This window comes from Sipha flava, unplaced genomic scaffold, assembly GCF_003268045.1.
Source record: "Sipha flava isolate LNK unplaced genomic scaffold, YSA_version1 35a_pilon_pilon, whole genome shotgun sequence".
NCBI classification, from domain to species: Eukaryota; Metazoa; Arthropoda; class Insecta; order Hemiptera; family Aphididae; genus Sipha; species Sipha flava.
Window position 1 is genome coordinate 1584901 of NW_020273058.1, and position 21841 is coordinate 1606741.

General features: G+C 26.8%; 4 protein-coding genes across 11 annotated transcripts; 3 read left to right on the forward strand and 1 right to left on the reverse strand.

Moving 5' to 3' along the window:
• Window positions 1–221: 221 nt before the first annotated feature.
• On the forward strand, window positions 222–2536 carry LOC112687656 (proteasome inhibitor PI31 subunit). Of its 3 annotated transcripts, none has more exons than XM_025560500.1 (6): window positions 222–703; window positions 780–958; window positions 1591–1740; window positions 1816–2036; window positions 2107–2291; window positions 2350–2535. In XM_025560500.1, the coding sequence occupies exons 2-6, from the start codon at window positions 821–823 to the stop codon at window positions 2439–2441; spliced, it is 786 nt and encodes a 261-aa protein (XP_025416285.1). In that variant the 5' UTR covers window positions 222–703; window positions 780–820; the 3' UTR covers window positions 2442–2535. The 3 variants fall into 3 exon arrangements, with proteins under 3 accessions (XP_025416285.1, XP_025416284.1, XP_025416286.1); XM_025560499.1 differs by having other exon boundaries at window positions 232–703; window positions 2107–2283; window positions 2350–2536; XM_025560501.1 differs by lacking the exon at window positions 222–703 and having other exon boundaries at window positions 829–950; window positions 2107–2283; window positions 2350–2536.
• A 431-nt stretch (window positions 2537–2967) lies between these two features.
• Window positions 2968–12575, reverse strand: LOC112687757 (Golgi-specific brefeldin A-resistance guanine nucleotide exchange factor 1). 3 transcript variants are annotated; one of them, XM_025560673.1, is made up of 35 exons: window positions 12491–12575; window positions 12198–12284; window positions 11816–11915; window positions 11635–11739; window positions 11348–11575; window positions 11189–11289; window positions 10970–11107; window positions 10804–10912; window positions 10626–10730; window positions 10309–10517; window positions 10066–10243; window positions 9883–9998; window positions 9670–9811; window positions 9496–9608; window positions 7689–7891; window positions 7496–7619; window positions 7227–7435; window positions 6930–7166; window positions 6704–6803; window positions 6341–6517; window positions 6144–6267; window positions 5940–6082; window positions 5765–5880; window positions 5546–5705; window positions 5276–5474; window positions 5059–5189; window positions 4776–4968; window positions 4579–4721; window positions 4359–4517; window positions 4089–4286; window positions 3882–3995; window positions 3624–3819; window positions 3340–3556; window positions 3164–3261; window positions 2968–3037 (listed from the first exon to the last, which is right to left on the reverse strand). In XM_025560673.1, exons 2-35 carry the CDS (start codon window positions 12282–12284, stop codon window positions 2988–2990), a joined length of 5022 nt encoding a protein of 1673 aa, XP_025416458.1. In that variant the 5' UTR covers window positions 12491–12575; the 3' UTR covers window positions 2968–2987. The 3 variants fall into 3 exon arrangements, with proteins under 3 accessions (XP_025416458.1, XP_025416459.1, XP_025416457.1); XM_025560674.1 differs by lacking the exon at window positions 12491–12575 and adding an exon at window positions 12347–12453 and having other exon boundaries at window positions 4579–4718; XM_025560672.1 differs by lacking the exon at window positions 12491–12575 and adding an exon at window positions 12347–12453.
• A 160-nt stretch (window positions 12576–12735) lies between these two features.
• LOC112687758 (glutaredoxin-2, mitochondrial) lies at window positions 12736–21106 on the forward strand. 4 transcript variants are annotated; one of them, XM_025560676.1, is made up of 5 exons: window positions 12736–12875; window positions 12963–13041; window positions 20527–20718; window positions 20783–20887; window positions 20954–21106. In XM_025560676.1, the coding sequence occupies exons 3-5, from the start codon at window positions 20578–20580 to the stop codon at window positions 21044–21046; spliced, it is 339 nt and encodes a 112-aa protein (XP_025416461.1). In that variant the 5' UTR covers window positions 12736–12875; window positions 12963–13041; window positions 20527–20577; the 3' UTR covers window positions 21047–21106. The 4 variants fall into 4 exon arrangements, with proteins under 4 accessions (XP_025416461.1, XP_025416460.1, XP_025416464.1 ...); XM_025560679.1 differs by having other exon boundaries at window positions 12746–12875; window positions 20595–20718; XM_025560675.1 differs by having other exon boundaries at window positions 12736–13041.
• Window positions 14921–16783, forward strand: LOC112687599 (general transcription factor II-I repeat domain-containing protein 2A-like). Its single transcript, XM_025560391.1, has 2 exons — window positions 14921–16295; window positions 16362–16783. The coding sequence occupies exons 1-2, from the start codon at window positions 14921–14923 to the stop codon at window positions 16781–16783; spliced, it is 1797 nt and encodes a 598-aa protein (XP_025416176.1).
• Window positions 21107–21841: the final 735 nt, after the last annotated feature.

The following is a 21841-nucleotide window of genomic DNA, read 5'->3' on the forward strand; positions in this document are numbered from 1 at the left end:
AAATTATTTTGGACATAAGTTAGGGTGAACGTGCCCCCCCCCCGTTCCGGTGAAAACATAAAATTGGGGTACACAGAAAAAAAAATAAAGGAGCTCAGTCCCCCTGCGAACCTCCCCCTCCTAATTCGAGAACTGATCATGACAGTAGTGATAATTATTAAGTTATTCGTAACGGCTGAGTCTAAACGGAGCACGCTAGCAATGAGCACACACGTTCAATCTGTGCGTGTTCTCATTTGGACACGGCTTTCCGTTCACGGCGAAGCACTGACATCGTCACGGAACCAAATTGTAATACTGAAAATAACCACGTTATCAATTTGATTTGAAAAAATTAACCCGCGTTTCGTCGATTACTTGCACAACTCTGTAGATAGGCCTAACAAATCATGTTTTTATCATGCAGACATCGATAACTTATTATTACATGCAGTATCTATGCGATTCATTTTGATGATTATTTTAAGATTGTTTTCGTATAATCTGTGATGATACTATATAGTTGCCGACATGCCCGCGCTCTATATTCAACATTCGTACGGAAAGAAGTATTAAATTATTCGTACATTAACGTACCTTTTAATACAAACGACAGTGACGGCAATCAGTTTAATGAAATTTAGATCGCTGATTACTCACTGTACGAATCATTGTGAGAAATAACGCTAAGTCACGAAATTTGCTAGCTCTGAGCTTTTGGCAGGTGATTAGTTATTTATTTGTTATTATTTTGTTTTGGATATAGCTGTTTAATTTGTATCTACTATTGTTATTTCCAGATTCATATCATTTCATTTTAGAAAAATATTTCCACAAAATCATGGGTGAAAACATGTTTTGGTTATTAACTTACGATTATTTCAAAAAAGATGTTAATAAGCCTGAAGACAGTTCAATCATTCTAGTGCATTGGTTGTTACTAAAAAATGATTTTCAATTGCTCGGACAAGGTAATGAGGTAAATATTTCATTATTGTATTTATTCTATTATAATGTTAGAAAAGTGTTCTATTGATTACATTTTTAGTTGTTTAATAACAATCCATCAATTCAGTATATTGTTTATTGATTATTCGCTAGTTATGTATAGTTACATACTTAAATATTTTAATTTTGCACGTTTCCTTGAAACTGAGAACATAAAACTGATAACCAATTATTAATGAGTCATCGACCAATTAAAGCTTATTTTTATTTTAAGTTATTCTTTAAAAAATACGGAAAGCTTTCGGCTTAGTATTGTATGGATAATACTAATGTAATCAAATACAATTAGTATATTTAGTATATATGCAAATAGGAAAAAATATCTAGGAAGATTTAATTTCTTATATGGCACATGTATAAAAAAAATAACTTAATTAATAAAAAAAAAAGTTAGGGATGTATAAAATCTCATAAAAAATGGATGCGGTTGTCCATTAATATTTATTCTAGAGAATAACTTGTGCATATTTTGAGAATTTTTACCCCTTATATTTGTGCTCTATTAGATATAAAAACTCAATATTATTCCATTGCTATGTATTTAATTATAGCTGTAAATTTTGTAAAAATATATTTTTAAGTCAAATTAATATAATTTTTCAGAATGGCATTGATGAAAATGAAGAACCAACTTTCAAATTACCCTTAAATTGGTCGCAAAATACAACTTATAAGTTTCGATATATGCGGGACAGCAAATTATATCTTTTGAATGGTGTTAAAGCTGGTGATGGTCTCATTTTAAATTTTTATGTAACTAAAATCATTCATTATATAATTTTTAAATTAAAGATTATTTTTTGCCTGTAATATATTTATGTTTATTAGAATGTTACAACAAAACAAGTATCGAGTGGTGCTATTGGTAATACTATTACAACTGCTCAGTATATCAGTGATATGGTAAATAATAAGAAACATTTCAATGAAACTGTTAGTGCACTACAAAAAGACCTCATAGACCCAATGCAAAAAAAAAATGATGACAAAAAAGTAGCTAGCACTCAAACGTATAAAAGAAAACCAGAAAGTACTTCGGAGATTTTACTGTAAATGTTATTTTGTTTCATGTTTTAGTATAGTTTTCTAATATAATTCATTAACACTGTAATTATGCAGTCCATTAACAGAAGAAACAACGAATGCTAATGTATTAAGAGCAGACTTTGGAAGGCATAGGTTTCCATCATATGGTATGCCAGACTTGGATCCTGTAGGAGGTTTACGTAATCCTGGTGGAGGCATGATCTTTCAACATGATCCAGCAAGAAGTGGTAGAATTGGAAATTTGCCTGGGTACATTGGTGCATCATTTACTTAATTGTTATGTTGTTTTATTTGCTTATAATTTTAAACATTTAGAATTCCTCCAATGGCACGTTTTGATCCGATTTATCCGTCAAATCCAGATCCATTTATACCAGACTTTAGAAGACAAAATCCAGATCATATGAGGCCACCAGATTTCGATGATAATATGTTCATGTAATATTATTAATAACTGATTTTATCATGTTATTATATTATTTATATTTTATAAGGAATACATTTTAATAACAATTTTATATAATTTATTTAATGCGTTTATTTAATAAATTTTAAAATGAAATATAAAGCCATAATTGCATATACTGATGTTAAAAATGTTTTCACGAAAGATTTCAATAAACAATTTTAAAATTTAGAAAAATAGTTTTTTTTAGTTTAAATCATAAACTGATATCCATTGAAAATACCAATGGGATTAGAATATTTTATATTAATCCAAGATTTGGAGTGATGGTTAGAGGGTATTTATTTGCTGTGATTTAAAAGTATGGTAAAAAAAACTGGGATACTTTGGAATACATTAGAAATTAATTTTATAGTCATAAAATGTAAAATATAACTTAAGTATTTGAACTCAATAATACATATAATTAATAAAATACTAAGAACAAATAAAAAATATATGTATAACAATAAGTAAAACATACAAAATCAATAATGATATAGTACAGTTAATTATTCAAATGTTGTTGGTTTACTTCACAATCTCTTTTATTATCATCTAAAAAATAAATCAATTATACTTTAATAACTCAAATAACTACATTGAATATGAAATAGCTTTCTTTGTATATTTTAAAACAAAAGGAAAAGACTATTCATAGAAAATATTAAAATTGTTACTAACTATTATTCTCTAATTCTTCACTCTTAATGGGCGGTTGATAAGGTTGAAGAATTGGAACAGTTGTAATGACTGCAATCAATTCGTCATTTTGATCATCCCTTAATACAAACATTTATTAATATATTAAAATTAAATTGAAAGTTGTATTTTAAAAAATTAAAAAATAATATATTTACTCAACACATTGGGAATGATTGGCAAAATGTTGAGTATTCAAGATATTATTTTGATAAAGTATTGAATTAGTTAAAATTGGTGTTTGATTTAAAATTCCATGAGTAACTTCCAATGGATTCTGTGGTTCAATAGGTGTTACGACACCTGGTGAAAATGGTACAGAAGAAGGAAGTGTAACATCAGGTAAATCAGATGAGGTTTCTGATAATTGAATGTCTAAACATATATATATTTTTTAAATCTAATTTTTATTTCTCTTTAAAATTTGATTTGTATTCCTTACCAAGATCCTGTTCTGTAACTTGTCTGTTATTGTGATGATGAAGTAATTCATCAGACATATGAGGTAAAAATGTATTTACTTTGTTCCAAGTAGCATCCCAGAAAGCTTGTTTACTATGAAGATCTTCTTTACTATTTGTCTTACCATTTAACATTACTAACAACATATTTTTCAATGTTTCTGGAATTGCTTCACTCTATTAATTTAAGATAAAAGTAAAATACAGTATTTAAATAATAATAATTATTGATATTATACCAATGTGTCACTATTGTCTGATATCATAAACTTGTGCATCAGTTCTAGAACAGTAATCCATAAATCCACAAATGTTGGTAATGATTGAAGTTGAGTCAAATGATGTAAGAAAACCTAATAATATTTTATTACAATGTAGATAAATGTTAGTTTTAATATAGTTTAAAATCCAAATTACAGTAGAAAATAAAGTATAATAATAATAACCTTGGACAATAAAGTGGTAGACCGCATTTTTGTTTCATCCAAGCCACTTGGATCAATGTCTTTACCACAATTTAATAGCTTGTTCATTAAAGGAAACAGAACTTTACGAAAACATGCTTCCCATTCATCACCATTAAGTGTGGCAAGGTCGTGCATTAAAAGGGCTCGTTGTAAGTAAGTTACAGCACTCATTCTTACCTACATATAATAATTGGTATTTTATAATAAACACGATGAAATAAAATGGAATTAATTAGGTTTACTACTCACATCACGACGGCAATCACAACACAGACTAGCTATTCCTTGGAGTAGTGGACACCATCCATGATTCCACAAAGATATGAGTTCTGTATCTGGGTTTTCTTCAACCCACCATCGATAAATATCAGCAGTGCTTGTGTGTAAGGTATGCATAAGATCTAATAACTAAAAAAACACATTATGATTAAATGTACATCAATATTATGGTTAAAGAAAAAATAATTACTTGAATAGAAACTTGAGAGTAACTACTTGGAATGTCTTCAATATCACTATCATCAGCATCATATGGGTTGGATGTTTTATTTTTGTTGGATTTTGAATTAGTTTTTAGTCTTTCACTTGATTTTTGCCTTACATTTTTATCTTCTGAAACGAATTTACGTTAATAATGACATAAAAAATCATTAAAATGAACTATACTTGATTGCAAACTGGCCCTCGCAAAATTTTTTATAACTGAGACACATTTAGTGAAATTGTATGGAGTAATATGTGCAATATTACGCACTAAAAAGGCAAGGCATTCACAACATTTGACAAATGAAAATGCATCATGATGAATAAATGTTGAACATTCTGGCCAAATTTCTAATATTCCTTCATTTGTTTCAACCTATAAAAATACATACTTATAAAAAAAATAAGAAATGTCTGAAAGAATAATTAAACATAGTATCTATAATATAGTTATAGATTTTTTAACCTTTAATAATCCTGATTTACTGTCTGGAGACAAAGACAAAAGAGTCGAAACATTATTAACTGATTTAACATCTAACCCACTGTCATCATTGCTATCACTTACACTTAAAACTTCATTATCAGATTGATGATCTATAAAATATTCATATATTATATATAATTTGTTAGCGATTTTTTTTATCTTTTTTATTTTTTATTTACTACAAAATAATATTTACTAATATTATAGGTTTTAGATACAGCAATTCCAGCACCCACATATTCTAAGATTGAAAAAATTAATGTCCAATCCTCTCTTGTGTGAATATTTGCCGCACACATTTTCAATAATTCATACATTCCAAAAGCTATTTGACGACCCACTATTTGTAAAGTATTTGCATTGAGTAATAATAATACATTTAATGATTGTAATACCTGTAAATGTTAAAATGGATTTAAATTAATTTAGAAGAATGTAAAATAGTAAATATAAGTAAAAAGTATACCATTGAACTTATTTCTTCACGTCTCATAAGACGAGATGCTAATCGCATTAATCCAACAACTGTACGTTCCAAAAGAAACATGTGATTATGTTCAATAGCACCAGTTATAAGGTTATATAGATGTTGTTTAACTGCTTCCCATAGGGTATTTACTCTGTCTCTGTAGTTAATACATAAAATTAACAAAGAAAATAATTTATTGCAATTAGTAAATCTCACCTGTTTTGTAAAACTATTTTAAGAAGCATTTCTAATAAGAAGCAAGCTGCATTTTCATTTTCTCGTGATCCAAGGGCTAATACATCGTCTGGTTTATAAAATGTTCCAATTAATGCCTAAAAATGAAAATGTTTAAGAGAATGTAACAATTTAATAACATGTGAAACATGCATACTTTAACTAGAGCTTCCAAAGATTCTATAGTAAAAAACTTAGACTCTGTGATTAGACTTTCTAAACGACTTTCTGATATGCAATCCTTAGAAGTAACAATCAATTCAGCTTCATTTGATGTTTGTATCTTATGGTTAATAGTTTCTAAAAATAAATTTGTTTTTCTTACTTGAATCAAATAGTCAAACCTTATTTATTTACTTACCACCCCCAGATGCTATATATGAATAAAGTGAACTAAACAAACTTGATTCTACCTTTTGTGAACCTAGGGGGACTGTTTCACGTATTAATGAAATTTTACCACTAAGTTCTAGAAAATCTTCTGACTGAGAAAATATAACAAAATGAAATTATGGTTGTATTATTAAAATAATAAATCATTTAAAAACCAATAGGTACCTCGACTAAAATAGTAGGCAACAGATTGCATTTGTACAGTTGTAAAATTATGTCAAATATACTTGACCAACCCTCACGAATAATATCACCATACATATGAGTTAAACTAAAAAGAGTACGAGTTGCCAGTCTAGCTTTAGGGTTACTTCCAAACAATATTGTAACATTTTCTGGACACTAAATTAAAAGAAAAATATTTTTATCATAAAATTATTTTAGAACAAATTGTATTTAATATAATAATATAAATGGTATTTAAAATAATGAGTTGATCATATTAAAGTAAAAAAATCCCCAAATTTTCTTAATATTTGCTATAAAAATGTATTTGTAAAAATAAAATGATCTGAATGCTATACTCACATCTAGGTTATTCTGTAAATTGGTAAATTTACATAATGATATGATTAAGCTATCAAATTCAGCACACATTCCATAATGAGCACAAATAAAAGCACATTTTCTGAAACATTACATATGAGTATTATAATATAGTTATTGTTCTGATTGAAAAATTATTTTTTATGTTAATAATTATTGAAATAGTTAACAAAGTTAGTAAACTAAATTTTATAAAATAATAAATTACCTAAGACCAAAAATAGTTCTTGTATAAACGGTTTGATGATTAGACTTATCAAATATAAAGCTCAAAGCAGCTAAAGTAGGACCCCAGCAAATAGAAAATAATTCATGATCAAAAACTCCACTTGGTGCTTGTATATAAGAACCATCTTTACTAGATGCACGTCTTAACAGTACTTTCCATAAATAGTTTTCTAAGACTGCACCACTATGTTCAGCAGGCATAACAATTTCTTTTGCCCTATAAATTAAAAATGTTAAGTTATAGGCTACAGCCCATTAAATTAACTATCCATTTTACTTGATGTCTTTATAAATTTCTTCTAACATTGCTTGATCAAAATCTTCACCGCCATTTAGTTTTTTTAAATTCCGCTTAAATGCATCTGGTGTCATAGGTTGATCTATTCGCCTGACATTTTGATTATGTTGGTCAACATTTAACATGATAATTGCATAGGCCAACAAAAATGCACATTCAGCATTTGCAAAAGGATTTCCATTACAAGTCTAAAATGTATACAAGTATAATAATTTGTAGAAAATATTTAAAGTAATACTATGACGTACATGCCAATATTCTGTAAATGGTTCCAATACAAATGATATTAGAGGCGACTCTCCAGGTAATCGAAATGCTTCAAGATACATCCTAAGAGCTTCATCAATACGAGTTCCATTTAAATCAAATGAACTATACAGTAAATCATGTTATAAACTACAAATAATTTAACTATTTAAATTTTTAATGATTGATATTTACCTAATAAAACTGTTTAGAACATCTATATTATTCCTGTTGCTAATATATTCACCAATCATTTTCTTATCCAAAAGAGGATTTTCTTTTAGAAATGTAGCAATCTCAACAGGATTTAATGGAGATGATAATAGGCCATGTTCTTGTAAGAATTCTATACCTTTTTTTGGTTTTGTGTTGAATTTTTCTGTACCCGAAGTAAGTAACTGAAATTATTAAAAGAAGATTTTGAAAAACTAAGTACAAACTCACAAAGCAATGAATAATATTATTACTTTGAAAATAAAAAATTAAAACCCAATGATACATATCCATTTCTTTTTTATTATTTCTTTTGATGTGATAATTTATGATAAATATAGATATATATATATATATATATTACCGGCAAAGTATTAAATATAGGCACCTATAGAATTCCTAGGCATTCTACAGAACCCCTTGTACAATTTGACAATTTATTGAATTTTAATGTTATTTTATATTATGTCTATGATAATCTAACAACTCCTAGAATTTCTATAGAATGCCAATGCCATGTTAGGTAAAGTATGAAGTTTAGAATAGTATTTAATCAAAATAAGTTTATTATTAATTTATTGCAGCATATAGTTGATGCATAAAATGAATGAACTGTATAAAATTTATTTTTATTTTTACATAAATATTTTTGACTTCAAACTTTGATTTGCATGTGCATTTTAACCTTGTCCAGTTCCTGTAGACTGTTAGGTTGCTATTGTCAGTAAAATAAATATACTTTCCATTGGAACTTTGACAATATTTTTTTGGCATATTGTTAATTGAGACCTTGAGTATAAAAACTTTAAAAACTCTTCCTTAGTCCCTAAACGGTAATACCCATCAACTGTTAGCTAATATAATATTAAAATTATTATAAATAATAAAATATGAATGACTTCATAACCATGTATAATTTTATGTTTACTTCTATAACAACTAAAATATTACGAGCATCCCCACGACCTTTGTCCACATCAGATACTGGAACTCGAACTATAACACCCACATAGTTTTATCTGACCATGTTTTTATTTTAACTACTTCATTTTCAAGATTTAGTTTAGACTTTCTTTGATTATCTATTGCATTTGCATTATTTGATTGCAGAGTTGTTGGTATTGGACTTTTAACTTTTCTATAGCACTAGTACTATAATTTTCAGAAAATATTAAGTTAATTTCTTTCAAATATTTTCAAATAATTGTTTTTCATTTTCTAAATTTTCTATTACTTTTTTTGGATAAATTTGAAGTGCTAAATCCAACTTCAACTTTACAACCAAATAATGCTTCATATTTATCATTGGATAAAAAAATAATATTTTTCAATTTTTGTCTAATTCCACATAGAAATAATCTGACATCTTTAAACACATATGTTAACACAACGATAAACACTCTAAGAGGTAAAAATAATATATTTACACAAATAATTCTTACTGTATAATATAATAATGATAATTTGTGCCATGTGCTATAAGATAATAGTTATTAATCATTATTGGTATAGTTAGTAAAATTGTCTAATGCATTCTACTCTTCTGTTGTAATTATGTATCAATTTTATACAATGCCTACATGAAATTTGGCATACTATATATTACCTTGTCATTATATAAATTGTATACTATTCCCACTCATTTTTATATTCTATAGAATGCCTAAGTATTTTATAAAATGCCGGACTCAATACTTTGCCAACAACATATATATATATATATATAAAACATAAAATTTTAATTTTTAACATTATTAAATAAGAATATAATATAATAAAAGTACTTAACCTTTTTTTTTCTTTTAATTGCCATTAATTCTTCATGACTTGGAATATTAATGGAAAAATCTGGATGCCATCGTTCAAGATGATTTTCAGAATCTGATTTTTGTTCCTCAGAAACTAATTTAATTAAAGTTATATTGTTAAGTATACAAATAAAATATTAGCTTGTCAATTTTACCATCATGAGATGAACTATTTTCTGACTTTTGAGTAAATTGTGTACGGTTATGACAATGGCGTTCAATAGAATCAACTACAGCTAAAAGAGCATCCATTGATAGTAAATGAGTACTATATATATCATTGAATGGAAAAACATTCTAAAAAAAAATTTATTTTTTAAATTATATATTATTTGATAAGTGTAAAATTGAATTGTGCTTTAACTTACTTTAGATAACAGTTTAGTGATATCATCATATAGATCTGAACAATACAATCCACAATCATAATTTAAATAAAGTTCAGTAACTAGACCTGGGATTTTCCATAGTTGAACAAGACATTCTAGAGGTACAAAAAATAAAAACAAAATGTTTTGATAGTAATTTAATTTTATTATTATGCAACATACTTAATGCCATTTCTTTTTTGCCATATGGAATCTTTGAGTTTTCATTAACAACTATGTTGATCAAATTGGTCATATAATATTCTAATTGAAATTTTAAATGTTGACGCATAGATTCAAACACCAAGAAAGCAAGTCTTAGACTAGAACTGAATATGGGCATTTTTTCATAAGACAACAGCTAATCATAAATAAAATCCATAATAAGTATAAAACATAGTTTTCTTCTCAATTCAATATACATACAGAAAGTATATTACGACAAAGTTGATCTTTTATTATGGAATGCATGTTAATATGACATTTAATGGCATATGCTCCAACTTCAAAAGCAATCACTAAGAGATTGAGCCCTACACCAATCATTACTTCAGAGTTTTGCTGGTCATGTGGATCACAAGCATCAACTAAAAACTTAATAAGCTCTAAGACACAGCCACTATTATATGGAACTTCTAAAATTACAATATAAAATATAATATATAATTGCATCTTAAACAATATAAAAATATAAACGACAATGGGTGTAGATCATAAAATCCTAATTGGAGTAATACACTTACTTGTGTAAGGTATAGTTATTTGGGTAGTAAATCTTACACCTTGACCATTTATATACTCTTTTTTATTCTCGTCAACTGCATTTTTAGTCAAATCTGTTTCATTTTCTTTTAAAAAATAAACAAGTTGTAAGCAAAAATTAAATTAAAGAATAATAACAATTTGTTTTTAATAGTTTACCAATATTTAATAATGGCAGTTCTTCAGTTGGTAGTTCACTATTATCTGAAATATGTTTTTCATTTTCTACATCTGGTACTGTTCTTTCCGCAAGGTCATTTACATCACACTAGTCAAAAGAAAATAATTTTTGTATTAAATATGATTAATAATGATATTTATTTACTTGAGATATAGTATTAGGCATTGTATCCATTGCAGGTAATGGGGATTCATCATTTGAAACTATATTTCTTGTATCTTCTACATTGTCATTACAATTACTAAGAGGATCACCATAATTCTTCATATTAAGACCTAATCTCTGAAAAAATTTAACAAAAATTTTTTTGTTTTCATAAACTATTTATTAATAAAGTAATATTTTAAAATCGATCCAACTAACTTCTGAAGAATTTCCTTGTTCTTTACTTAATGTGACTAATCTTGAAAAAAGAAGCTGTATAATATCTTTCAAGCAATGCTCAGCATAAGATCGCACAAATTCTATAGAAATAAAACACTTATATGAAATAATATTAATTGAGCACAATTTTCAACATACCACTAAGTCTAACTTCAAAACAAAAACGAAAACAGCTCATCATTATTTCACAAACACTTTCATTTGGAAGATATTCTCCTTCAGGAGACATCATCAAGCAATATAAAACTTGTAATGTTTTCATTAATACTATAGCATCACTTGTTTTTTCAGTTCCCAAAAATCTAGTGTGAGTAATAGCATCTGCAATATTTTCTACAGTTGAAAGTAACTTAGATTCAGGAACACCTAAAAATAATTTATATTAAAATCAAGGTTACTAAAATAATAAAATGTGATATAATTACATTTTTTTATAAGTCCATAGTTAATAAACTTATAAATTGAAATTAATGCTAAACTTGTTACTGGGCCAGTTATTTCTTCACAACGAATCACATCCAAAAATGGTTCTAAACATAAATGAGCAATATTTATTTTAAATATAAATAATATTTAATACCTATTCAATGTAAATTAATAAATTACCCATAACATGGTCAAAATTGAGAGACATTAAGTCTTCTACTTGATTAACAGCATCTCGTAGTTTGAACAATCTTTTACAAGGAGAATATCTTTCTTCATCCTGAAGTATAAATTCATATTTAAATATACATAGTCCTTATTTCACATTATTATATAATATTTTGCAATTTCATGAATGCATTTTATAAATTCATTATTAACAGATTCAAATAAGTTTGAATAATTTAAGTTATGTTCTAATCATCAAAAAGAAAAAAAAAATTGACTTGTCATAAAAATTAATGATAAATGAAAAAAATAAAAATAAAATTTGTTTAGAATGTATAATATTTTTTAATATAATCAAAATCATGTTTTAAACTAAAATGATTTCTTAATTTACTTGGTATGAGTTGTAATCCCTTTTCAATGAGGATATTAATGTTGATAACTCTCCCTGCACAACATACAGCCCATTTGCTGCATACATCTTAAAATTAAAAATTAAAATTAAACTGATTTTTTTTTTACTATTTTAAAATAAGCAATTACTTTTAATCCAAAAATGGTATCTTTTAAAGTCAGAAATAAATTTAAATGTTCACATTACAATATTAATTCAAATAGTTTAATTTTTATGTAATAGTAAAATGTGTTTCTTAAGAGATGAAAAAGTTAATTTCTAATAAAACATACTTGAGAATTATTTTATTTTTTTGTTCATTTTAAAATTTTAACTATTAAGCCAATTTGAGTGATAAATAAGTACTATTAATCGAAAATTAAATAATCTTTTAATTTAGAATAAAAATGTATTAACATTTGTAACTGATAACACGTCAATAATGATAACACGTATTATAAATTCTGGAAGTTTCACCGTTTACATTACGTGTTTTTTCTCCTTGGCGAAAACATATTTTATTTCTTGTAATTACTCATTTTTATCAACAACTAAAGTTCAATCACATACTACATAATACAAAATATTATTTTTATTATAAAAAAATAATAACAATAAGGTGTATCAACTTTCTCATTGTTGACCGTTTTAATTTGTAGACTGTAGTTATTCCTCATGGTCCGTTAATAATAATTATTGAGTTATTAATCATCGAATAGTTTGTGCAAATTATAATCATTTATGTTTTATTAAAATTTTATTCAGAATTTTATATTATCAATTCTATCTGTGCAGAGTTTAAAGAGAGTTTCATATTCTGCTTGTAGTTTTCCGTTAATCTTTGGTAAGTACCTGTGTATTAAAAAAAATAGTAATACAGTCGAAACACTATTAACAAAAGTTTCTACTTAGCGATTTTTATGTAACATAGACATTTTCATTGTTATTTTCATTTAATAAAAAAATTTTCTATCAAACGAAAAAAAAATTAACCAATTTATTTTATATTATTATTCTATGATACATGTTATACTTAAGTTATTTATAGAATAGATACACTCTTATATTAATCTTAGGTAAAGTAATAAACGAGCTACAGTATGAACACACAACATAATGTATATTTAATATAAATGTATTGTTTATTGCTGTACAATATTGTAATTTAAGGTATCATTATTTGAATTTATTCTGCTCAGTACAATTTAGTTCATAAGATAAACACATTTTATTTTATTTTTAACCATTTTTTTCTAAAGAACCAAGAAGTATTTTAAATAGAAGTTTGACTGAATTTGTAAACTGTCATAAGCTTATAAGTACATATTAAATATCTGGTATTGTGGGTGCCATACTTATTAGAAGAAAAATAAAACCAAATTATAGGTCCTAGTTCATACCAAAAACTAGAAAACATATACAAGAAATATTTAAATATCAGGAAAGTGTAGTTATTATTTATACTTTATATATAAAGCTGTAAGTTCATTTTTGTGTAAACTCTATAACTATTCAATTTTGATATGATTTTTTTTTATGTATTATGACACCCCATTACCACTCTATCTGCCACCCACGATTAAAGATAAGATCTTAAATTATCTTTAATCTTGCTGCCACCTAAACATTTTTCACCGGTGGAAATCCATCACTACTTAAAATTATGTCCTCTTATAAAGTCCCTAGATTGGACCTAATCACAGTGGAAATTGTCCATCAACTACTAAAAAAAAACGTGATTCACCTTACCCATATTTTAAATTCTATATTAAGGCTCTCATACATTCCTGTGCAATGGAAAATGTCTGTTATAATTTTAATTCCTAAACCTAATAAGGCACCAGACACCATCTTCATATTGCCTTATAAGTCTCCTGTCTTAATAATATTAATAATAATAAGTTTATTTTGCTAATATATCATATAACAAAGTAAAATAGTGCAATATAATATAATAAAGTTAATATTGACTCAAAAGCTAAAAGCTTGTGCTAAGTGAGAGTTTCTTATAGCATTATAATATTAATGTTATAATATTAATTTAATTTATAACACAACAATGTGTATTTGTAAAAGTACTCTGAGAAGTTACAGTCTTATAAAATTTAATAGAATTAAGATAAAAATGACACTTATTTCTAATATTATAATTATGCTCTATGGCAGGGGTCGGCAATAGGCGGCCCGCGGGCCATGTCCGGCCCGCGGAAGGGAAATAACTGGACCGCCAAAAATTATCTTAATTTTCCCATATATCCTATGTATCACTCCCCCTCCGTTCATAACAAAAATTAAACCAATATTGAAATCGATTTCATTAGGCGGTGAGACAATAATAACGGTTTATAATTATCTGTATTCTGTGTTGTTGTTGAACGTGCCACAGTCACGGCTGCGGGCCGAGTCGCTTGCATTCGCGCGCGCGCGCATGTGTGTGTGTGTGTGTAAAATACAATATTCAGAGGCGATCTATTTTTATGATTTATTAGGAAATTACGATAGCGTTCATCGTATACCGCTGTTTATAATAATAGTCACGATAACAGAACACCATACATTGAACCTACTTCTTGAAACACAAATATTATTTAGTTCAATTTACGCGTTGCGTTTGTCGTTCGTCGTTCGTCAAGAAATTATTATAAATATTCGTATTCGTAGTCCGTCGCGTCTGTAGTGTTAAAACTTATTAATTTATAAATATTATTCGTGTATAATCGAGTATGTTTTCCAAAAAACGTAAAGTTGACAATGAAAACAGAAAGTTTCTGGCTGAGTGGACCGAACAATATTGTTTTACACTTCCAGTAAGAGCTGGAGCCGTTCCAGTTTGTCTTATATGTAACAGTACAGTTGCTGTCGTTAAATGTGCTAATTTAAAGCGTCATTATGATACAATGCATAAAGATTTTGAAAAAAAATTTCCTCTTAACAGTGCAGCGCGTAAAAATAAGCTCCAAGCGTATCTCTTGTCTTATAAAAATAGTACGACTATGTTAGTACAAAGTATGACTGGGCAAGAAAAGTCAGTAGAAGCAGCATTGCGTGTTTGCTGGACGTTAAATAAACACCAAAAACCATTTACAGACTCAGAAATTGTAAAAGAGTGTATGTTGGAAGTAGCCACTGCACTTTTTGAAGAAAAAAAGGACATAATTAATGCTATTCAAAGTATTCCTCTATCAGCAAGAAGCAATACAAGAAGAACAGAACTATTGGCCGATGACAACAAAAATAATTTAATTCACATTTTACAGATGGCTCCTTGCTACGCTATTGCAATTGATGAGTCATGTGATATTGTTGATTCTGAGCAAATTTCAATTTTTGTGCGCTTTTTAGACGTTGAAAGTAGAGTATTTAGAGACGAGTTGCTAGCATTATTGCCATTGAAATGCAAGACTCGTGGGGAAGATTTGTTTAAAACTTTTGACGACTTCATGACTAAATCAAATATTAGTTATGATAAAATTGTGTCTGTTTCAACTGATGGCGCACCGGCAATGATTGGTAAAGAAAAGGGATTTGTTAAGAGAATCAAGGATAAGAATGCTGAAATACTTTCATATCAATGTATAATTCATCAAACATCCCTGTGTGGCAAACTTAGTACAACACTGAAGGAAGTAATGGACATAATGATCAAGTTGATTAATTTTTTGAGGTCCCGATCTGCTCTTCAGCACAGGCAGTTTAAAGATTTTTTATTTGAATGTGATTCAGTGTATTCGGATTTACTTCAATATAACAATGTCCGTTGGTTAAGTAAAGGCAAAGTGATCGAACGTTTTTGGAGTATAAAAGAAGAAGTTATCACGTTCTTGGTAAACTTGGATTCAGTAGAATCAAAGCAGTATCATAAATTCTTAACAAATGAGAGCAATATGCTATCTGTGGCGTTTTTAAAAGACATTCTTGGATATTTAAATGTACTTAATACTGAGTTACAAGGGCAAAAAAAGTTAATTTGTGATCTGATATCAAGTGTATCTGCTTTCCGACGAAAACTTGAAATCTTTGAAGAAGATATAAAAAATCAAGATTTTATTCATTTTCCAACAATCCTAGAATATAAAAAGACTCCCGACATAGACTGCAGTATGTTTTTAAGTTTTTTGTAAGACCTTGGTGAAGAATTTCGTAAGAGATTCAAAGACTTTGCAGAAATTGGAAAACTGTCTCAATTTTTAAAAAATCCGTTTGAAGTTTCTCCGACTGGAGAATGGATTGACGTTGCTACAAAATTATTTAAACTTCCAAAATCTTCACTTCAAATTGAAATTATTGATTTGCAAGAAGATATCTCATTGCAAATGTATAAAACTTCGTCCACTGAAGATTTTTGGATAAAGCATGTCTTGGATAAATACATGAACTGTAAAACCCTTGCCATAAAATTAGCTACTATGTTTGGCTCCACTTATGTATGTGAAACTTCGTTTTCAAAAATGACGTTTTTAAAAAACCGATACCGTTCAAGATTAACAGATCACCACCTTGAAAACACTTTACGCATCAGTTGTTCTCCAAGAGTACCAGATTTTAAAAAACTAGCTCAAGAAAAGAAATGTCATTTTTCTCATTAATACAATTTTGTTATTATTAGTATGAATGTATAATTACTTTATAAATAATTAAATACTTTGTCTTAAAATGTATTTTTAATACAAAAATAAATACATTAATGATAAAATTAAGTTTAAGATTTTTTTGGCCCTCGAAATTTTTTTTTTTTAAATATTTGGACCGCCATATAAATTAATTGCCGACCCCTGCTCTATGGTATTCAAACAATGTCTGTATTTATATATAAGTAAAAGCAAAGATTTATAATATAATATTGATATACATTGTTCATTAAAGTCAATATATAACTGATTTGTGGTATATAAAAAAGGCTTTGAGATAATAACTTTTATTAAACTATTAATAGTTGTATTTAAATGAGTCAAATAATCTTTGTAGGTACCACCCCAAAAGAACAATCCACAGTAAACTAAGGATTGAACTAAAGACATATAGGTATATATATATAATTCTCAAATGTTTAATGTCTAAAACATATTTTAAACTTTTAAGGTTATAAAATAATTTCCTAATAATATTAACCAACTTATCTATATTATAATTTTATTTAAGTTTTTCATAAAATATTAAACCTAAATATTTAATATGATTCACTCTTTGACCTTGTTGATTATTACTGGATACAATTTTATTTTTACCATTTAAGGAATGTGGACAAATGACAAGACTATGTAAGGTAATTGAATAAGGTTTAACATTAAATAATATATAATTAGACCTTTTAAGATGTAACTTTAAAAAATTATTATTATACCAATTCTGAACACTATCTAATGAAAGATTAACATAATCAAATAAGACTTCAATACTTTTGTTATTAAAAAGCATAACTGTATCATCAGCAAAACTATAAATATCACCTTTTATAGAAATATTAAGAAAGTCATTAACATAAATATTGAAGAGTAAATAACTTAATACAGAACCCTGTGGAATGCCAATCGAAATATTATTTACATTACTATATTCACCATTAACCCTTACTATTTGAGTTCTATCTCTTAGGTATGACTTGATCAATTTTTAAATATTTCCTTTTATCCCAGCATAGTGTAACTTTCTAAATAATATATCTAGATTTTTAGCATCAAATGTTTTTTTTATATCAAGGAACACACCTATTACTTAATTACTTTTATGAATATTATCATAAATATGAAATAGTGTCATTAGTGGACATTTCCTCCCTAAAACCAAATTGCCTACAAGAAAAATATGTATGTTTATTTAAAAATTATTCAATTTGGCTTTAATACATTTTTGATTTATAATTCTCAGGTAAGCATTTATCATCAGATTTAAATAATGGAATAACCACTGCTCTTTTGAAAGAATGAGGAAATATACCTAATTCAATTACTTTATTAAATATAATTGCTAAAGATTTAGAAGTTGATATAGGTGTCATTTTTAATACCTTATTTGATAAGTTACATAAGATAGAAGTAAAATATATACTTTCATATACATAACACCCCTTATTTAAATCCTAAAAATTATCATTAAAATATTAGGAATAATTTTATTATCTTGATAAAATATAATATATAATAAAATATTATCTTTGATATCTTTATACCTACATTGTTTATTAATGATTGTAATGTAGTTTTAGAATTATTTAATGAGTTATTAGTTATATATTTAATTTTTTCACAAAGTTTTTTATCATTGCCTTTATTATTATTTATTTTATTATGTTAATACATATTTTTAGCTTTCTTAATCAAAATGTTAAGTAAATTTCTAAATTTATTATACTTAAAAATTAATGTAATATTATTTGGATTTTTAATTTTTTGACCATACATTTTTTCTCTGTGTCTGATAAAAACAATGATTCCATTTATAATCCATGGTTTTAATTAAAGTTATTAGAATGAAATATTCTACCTTTTTTTTTTTTTTAGCAGAATTAGTTTTACATAAATCAATCTTGTTCATTAAATTAGTAATATCATTATTAATATTATTACTGTTATATATAATACCTCAATTTAAATTATTAATACTTTAATTTATCAAAATCAATAACTGGTAAAACTTTATTAGTATTATTACAATAACTATACTGAAAAGTATTAACATTTAAATTAATAGTTAAGATTATACTAAAATTTTCTGTAATTGAAGAAAGAAAAACATATGAATGAATATTAATTGGTAAAATTATTTTAACGAAAAAATGATCTATGTACAAAGCAGAAGTATTAGATTGTTCAGTTACATTATTAATGCAAAAATAAAAACTAAAACCAGCAAAAATATTCAAATAATCAATAACTTTAAGATTTTTTTCTTTTTAAGATATCAATATTAAAATCACCACAAATAATATGATTTTTAAAATCAGAACTTAGTGTCAAATAACTATTTAAAGATAAAAAAGCATTAATATTATCATAAGGGGATCTATAACATCCACTAACAATATACTCTATATCATTAATATAAAGGTTTACTTCGATTGAATAAACATTAGACACGAGATAAGTACTAACATTTTTAACTTGATAGCTATTCTTAATGAAAAAAAAGTAACACCATCAGACTTATTATATACACCAAGAGAATTAAAAAATTGATAACCATGAATATCAAAATTAACCACTGAAGTACTTAATAATACCAGCGATTCATCAAAATGGTACTTATATTAATAGCAAATATAGAAAATTGAATTTTGAATTGAAATTTTCGATTCTCTTTCCATAATTCCTTTATTTCATTAAGTAATCTGGAAACGGTGTTATTGAATTCATCAAATTTACGGAATCGGCTTTATTTGCTAAACAAACAGAAAAATTAATTTTAAAGCGCATATATCAATTAATGTAAATCAAATAATCCCAAACACTCAATTTGGATTCAGAAATAGGCATTCTACGATACACCAAATTAACAGGATAGTTGACTCCATATCATACTCCCTCGAAATGAAAAAAATATTGCTCTGCCGTTTCACTAGATGTTGCTCAAGCATTTGATCGGGTCTGGCATCCGAGCCTTCTTTATAAATTGAAAAAAATTCTTCCTAATTATTATTATTATTATTATTCTATATCTTACTTTCTATTTTTCAAATCCTACCTCACAAACCATTTCTTTGTAAAAAAAGTAAGCATCGAATTGTCATCAATCGCCGCCCCCATCCTTGCTGGTGTCCTCTAAGAAGCCATCACCTTTCCTTTGCTATATAATTTATATATAGCTGACCAACCACCAACGTTGATCTGCAATTAATTTTGTTCCATTTTCGATTACATACATGTTTTTGTATGCCCGATGCACGAGATTATTTTTATTGACTAAGTTCTCGGAACAATTGATATCTACATGCAGATATCAAACACATAATTTGACGGATAAAAAGGTCAGATTTCAGGTAGCCGGAAACTCATGGAATGCCGCACCTAATAGATATACAATTTACATGTTTATTTTAATTATTAATAATTAATTATTTACTAACTTCAAAGGACTAAATTTTCTATGACATTTGGGCGATCATAAAGAACACATAAAAAAAAATCCTATCAAAATTGAGCCGATAGTTTTCGAGCTTACTTTACACAAAAAATGTGTTTACAAATTTAAATTATAACGTATTTATGGTATTGTTTTCTTTTTTTATCTATTAGTTGTTAATTTATTATACTAGTTTTTAAAAAAAATAAATAAATGATTTTATTAGTTTTTAGTTATCATCTGTAGACTGTTTTAATTAAAATAATATTTACAGGTAATTTTAAAAGTCCAAAAAACAACTCAAAAGTAAATCTTATTTTAATTTATGGGTTCACTTTCTAGCAAAAAAATATCTTCTCCGACTCAAATAATGGCTGCTACCCAATTTGTAAATGATGCAATTGCCCATGATAATATTGTCATATTCTCCAAAACATACTGTAGCTATTGTCGGGCGGCTAAAGAAGTAAAAATACAATTTTACATTTAATTTTGTGGCCAACTGATTTTTACTTTAAATTATTTAATAGTGTTTTGATAAGCTGAAAGTTTCTTACAAATCTATCGAATTAGATAACAGAAATGACATGGATGATGTTCAAGATGCTTTGGAAAAGTTAACTGGTGCTCGTTCGGTAAATTTATGATCATCATAGATATATTTTAAGTCTTATTTTATGATTTATTTGCTTATTATTTAGGTGCCACGTGTTTTTATAAATGGTGTATTTATTGGTGGTGGTACTGAAGTGAAAAATATGTTCAAAAACGGCAAGTTAAAAGAACTCATCTAAAAATTAACCTTTTTTAAAGCAATTATGTAATTGAAATATACTTTACTTTTATGAATATTATTATGTTTAAAAAATTTTAATGTCATGAAAATATTAATTTTTTATTTTTTATTGTTTATTAATTATTTATTACTATTATTGTAGATAATAATTACCTATAAAATGTACAATATTTAGATTGATTGGACCATTAATCAATGAGTAATTTCAATATTCTATTAATGTCGTCTACCAATTTTGTAGCAAAAAAAAAAAAATTATATTTAGTATTTTAGTCTGTGAATCAAAATAAAAGTGATGGTAAGAAATAGCAGTAGCAGTTATAATAGCATATGTAACTGTAATAAAATAGCAGATTACCATCACTACAGAATAATACTTATCTGTAAAATCCTTCTGATATCAATAAAATGTACTCTGAAAACTGCTATACGAGATATGACAATAAAGTAACGAGATTTTTCTAATGAAATAATTTATTTTTACAACGTTAAAATTTAATGATTATCACCTCCTTCAGCAATTATAATTTATTCAAAATAAGATCGTACCCCGATAAAGCGATATCACACGAAATAGTCAGCGTCAAAACCGGCAACATTTTAACACGATTTAACACAATACAGTGAATTGTGAACCCAAGTTATCGTAGTTCTTTTTTGCGCTTAATTTGACGCGGCACCACGCCTACGTCTTTGCCGTGCAATTAAAATATAATAAATATGATGATCCAAGACTCGTACGTTGTTTTCGGTTCGGTCAGGGTGTAGCGGGAGGATTTCCTTTATAACAATA

Excerpts from the sequence above, each read along its gene's own strand:
- LOC112687656 (XM_025560499.1), top strand. The coding sequence starts at position 821 with ATGGGTGAAAACATGTTTTGGTTATTAACTTACGATTATTTCAAAAAA. Across the intron at positions 959-1,590 it reads TGCTCGGACAAGGTAATGAG|AATGGCATTGATGAAAATGA; the intron begins GTAAATATTTCA and ends ATAATTTTTCAG. Across the intron at positions 1,741-1,815 it reads GTCTCATTTTAAATTTTTAT|AATGTTACAACAAAACAAGT; the intron begins GTAACTAAAATC and ends TATGTTTATTAG.
- LOC112687757 (XM_025560673.1), bottom strand. The coding sequence starts at position 12,284 with ATGTATGCAGCAAATGGGCTGTATGTTGTGCAGGGAGAGTTATCAACA. Across the intron at positions 6,268-6,340 it reads TGCCTACTATTTTAGTCGAG|TCAGAAGATTTTCTAGAACT; the intron begins GTACCTATTGGT and ends ATATTTTCTCAG. Across the intron at positions 3,996-4,088 it reads CTACCACTTTATTGTCCAAG|GTTTTCTTACATCATTTGAC; the intron begins GTTATTATTATT and ends AAATATTATTAG.
- LOC112687599 (XM_025560391.1), top strand. The coding sequence starts at position 14,921 with ATGTTTTCCAAAAAACGTAAAGTTGACAATGAAAACAGAAAGTTTCTG. Across the intron at positions 16,296-16,361 it reads GACTCCCGACATAGACTGCA|AAATTGGAAAACTGTCTCAA; the intron begins GTATGTTTTTAA and ends AAGACTTTGCAG.
- LOC112687758 (XM_025560675.1), top strand. The coding sequence starts at position 20,578 with ATGGGTTCACTTTCTAGCAAAAAAATATCTTCTCCGACTCAAATAATG. Across the intron at positions 20,719-20,782 it reads ATTGTCGGGCGGCTAAAGAA|TGTTTTGATAAGCTGAAAGT; the intron begins GTAAAAATACAA and ends ATTATTTAATAG. Across the intron at positions 20,888-20,953 it reads AGTTAACTGGTGCTCGTTCG|GTGCCACGTGTTTTTATAAA; the intron begins GTAAATTTATGA and ends CTTATTATTTAG.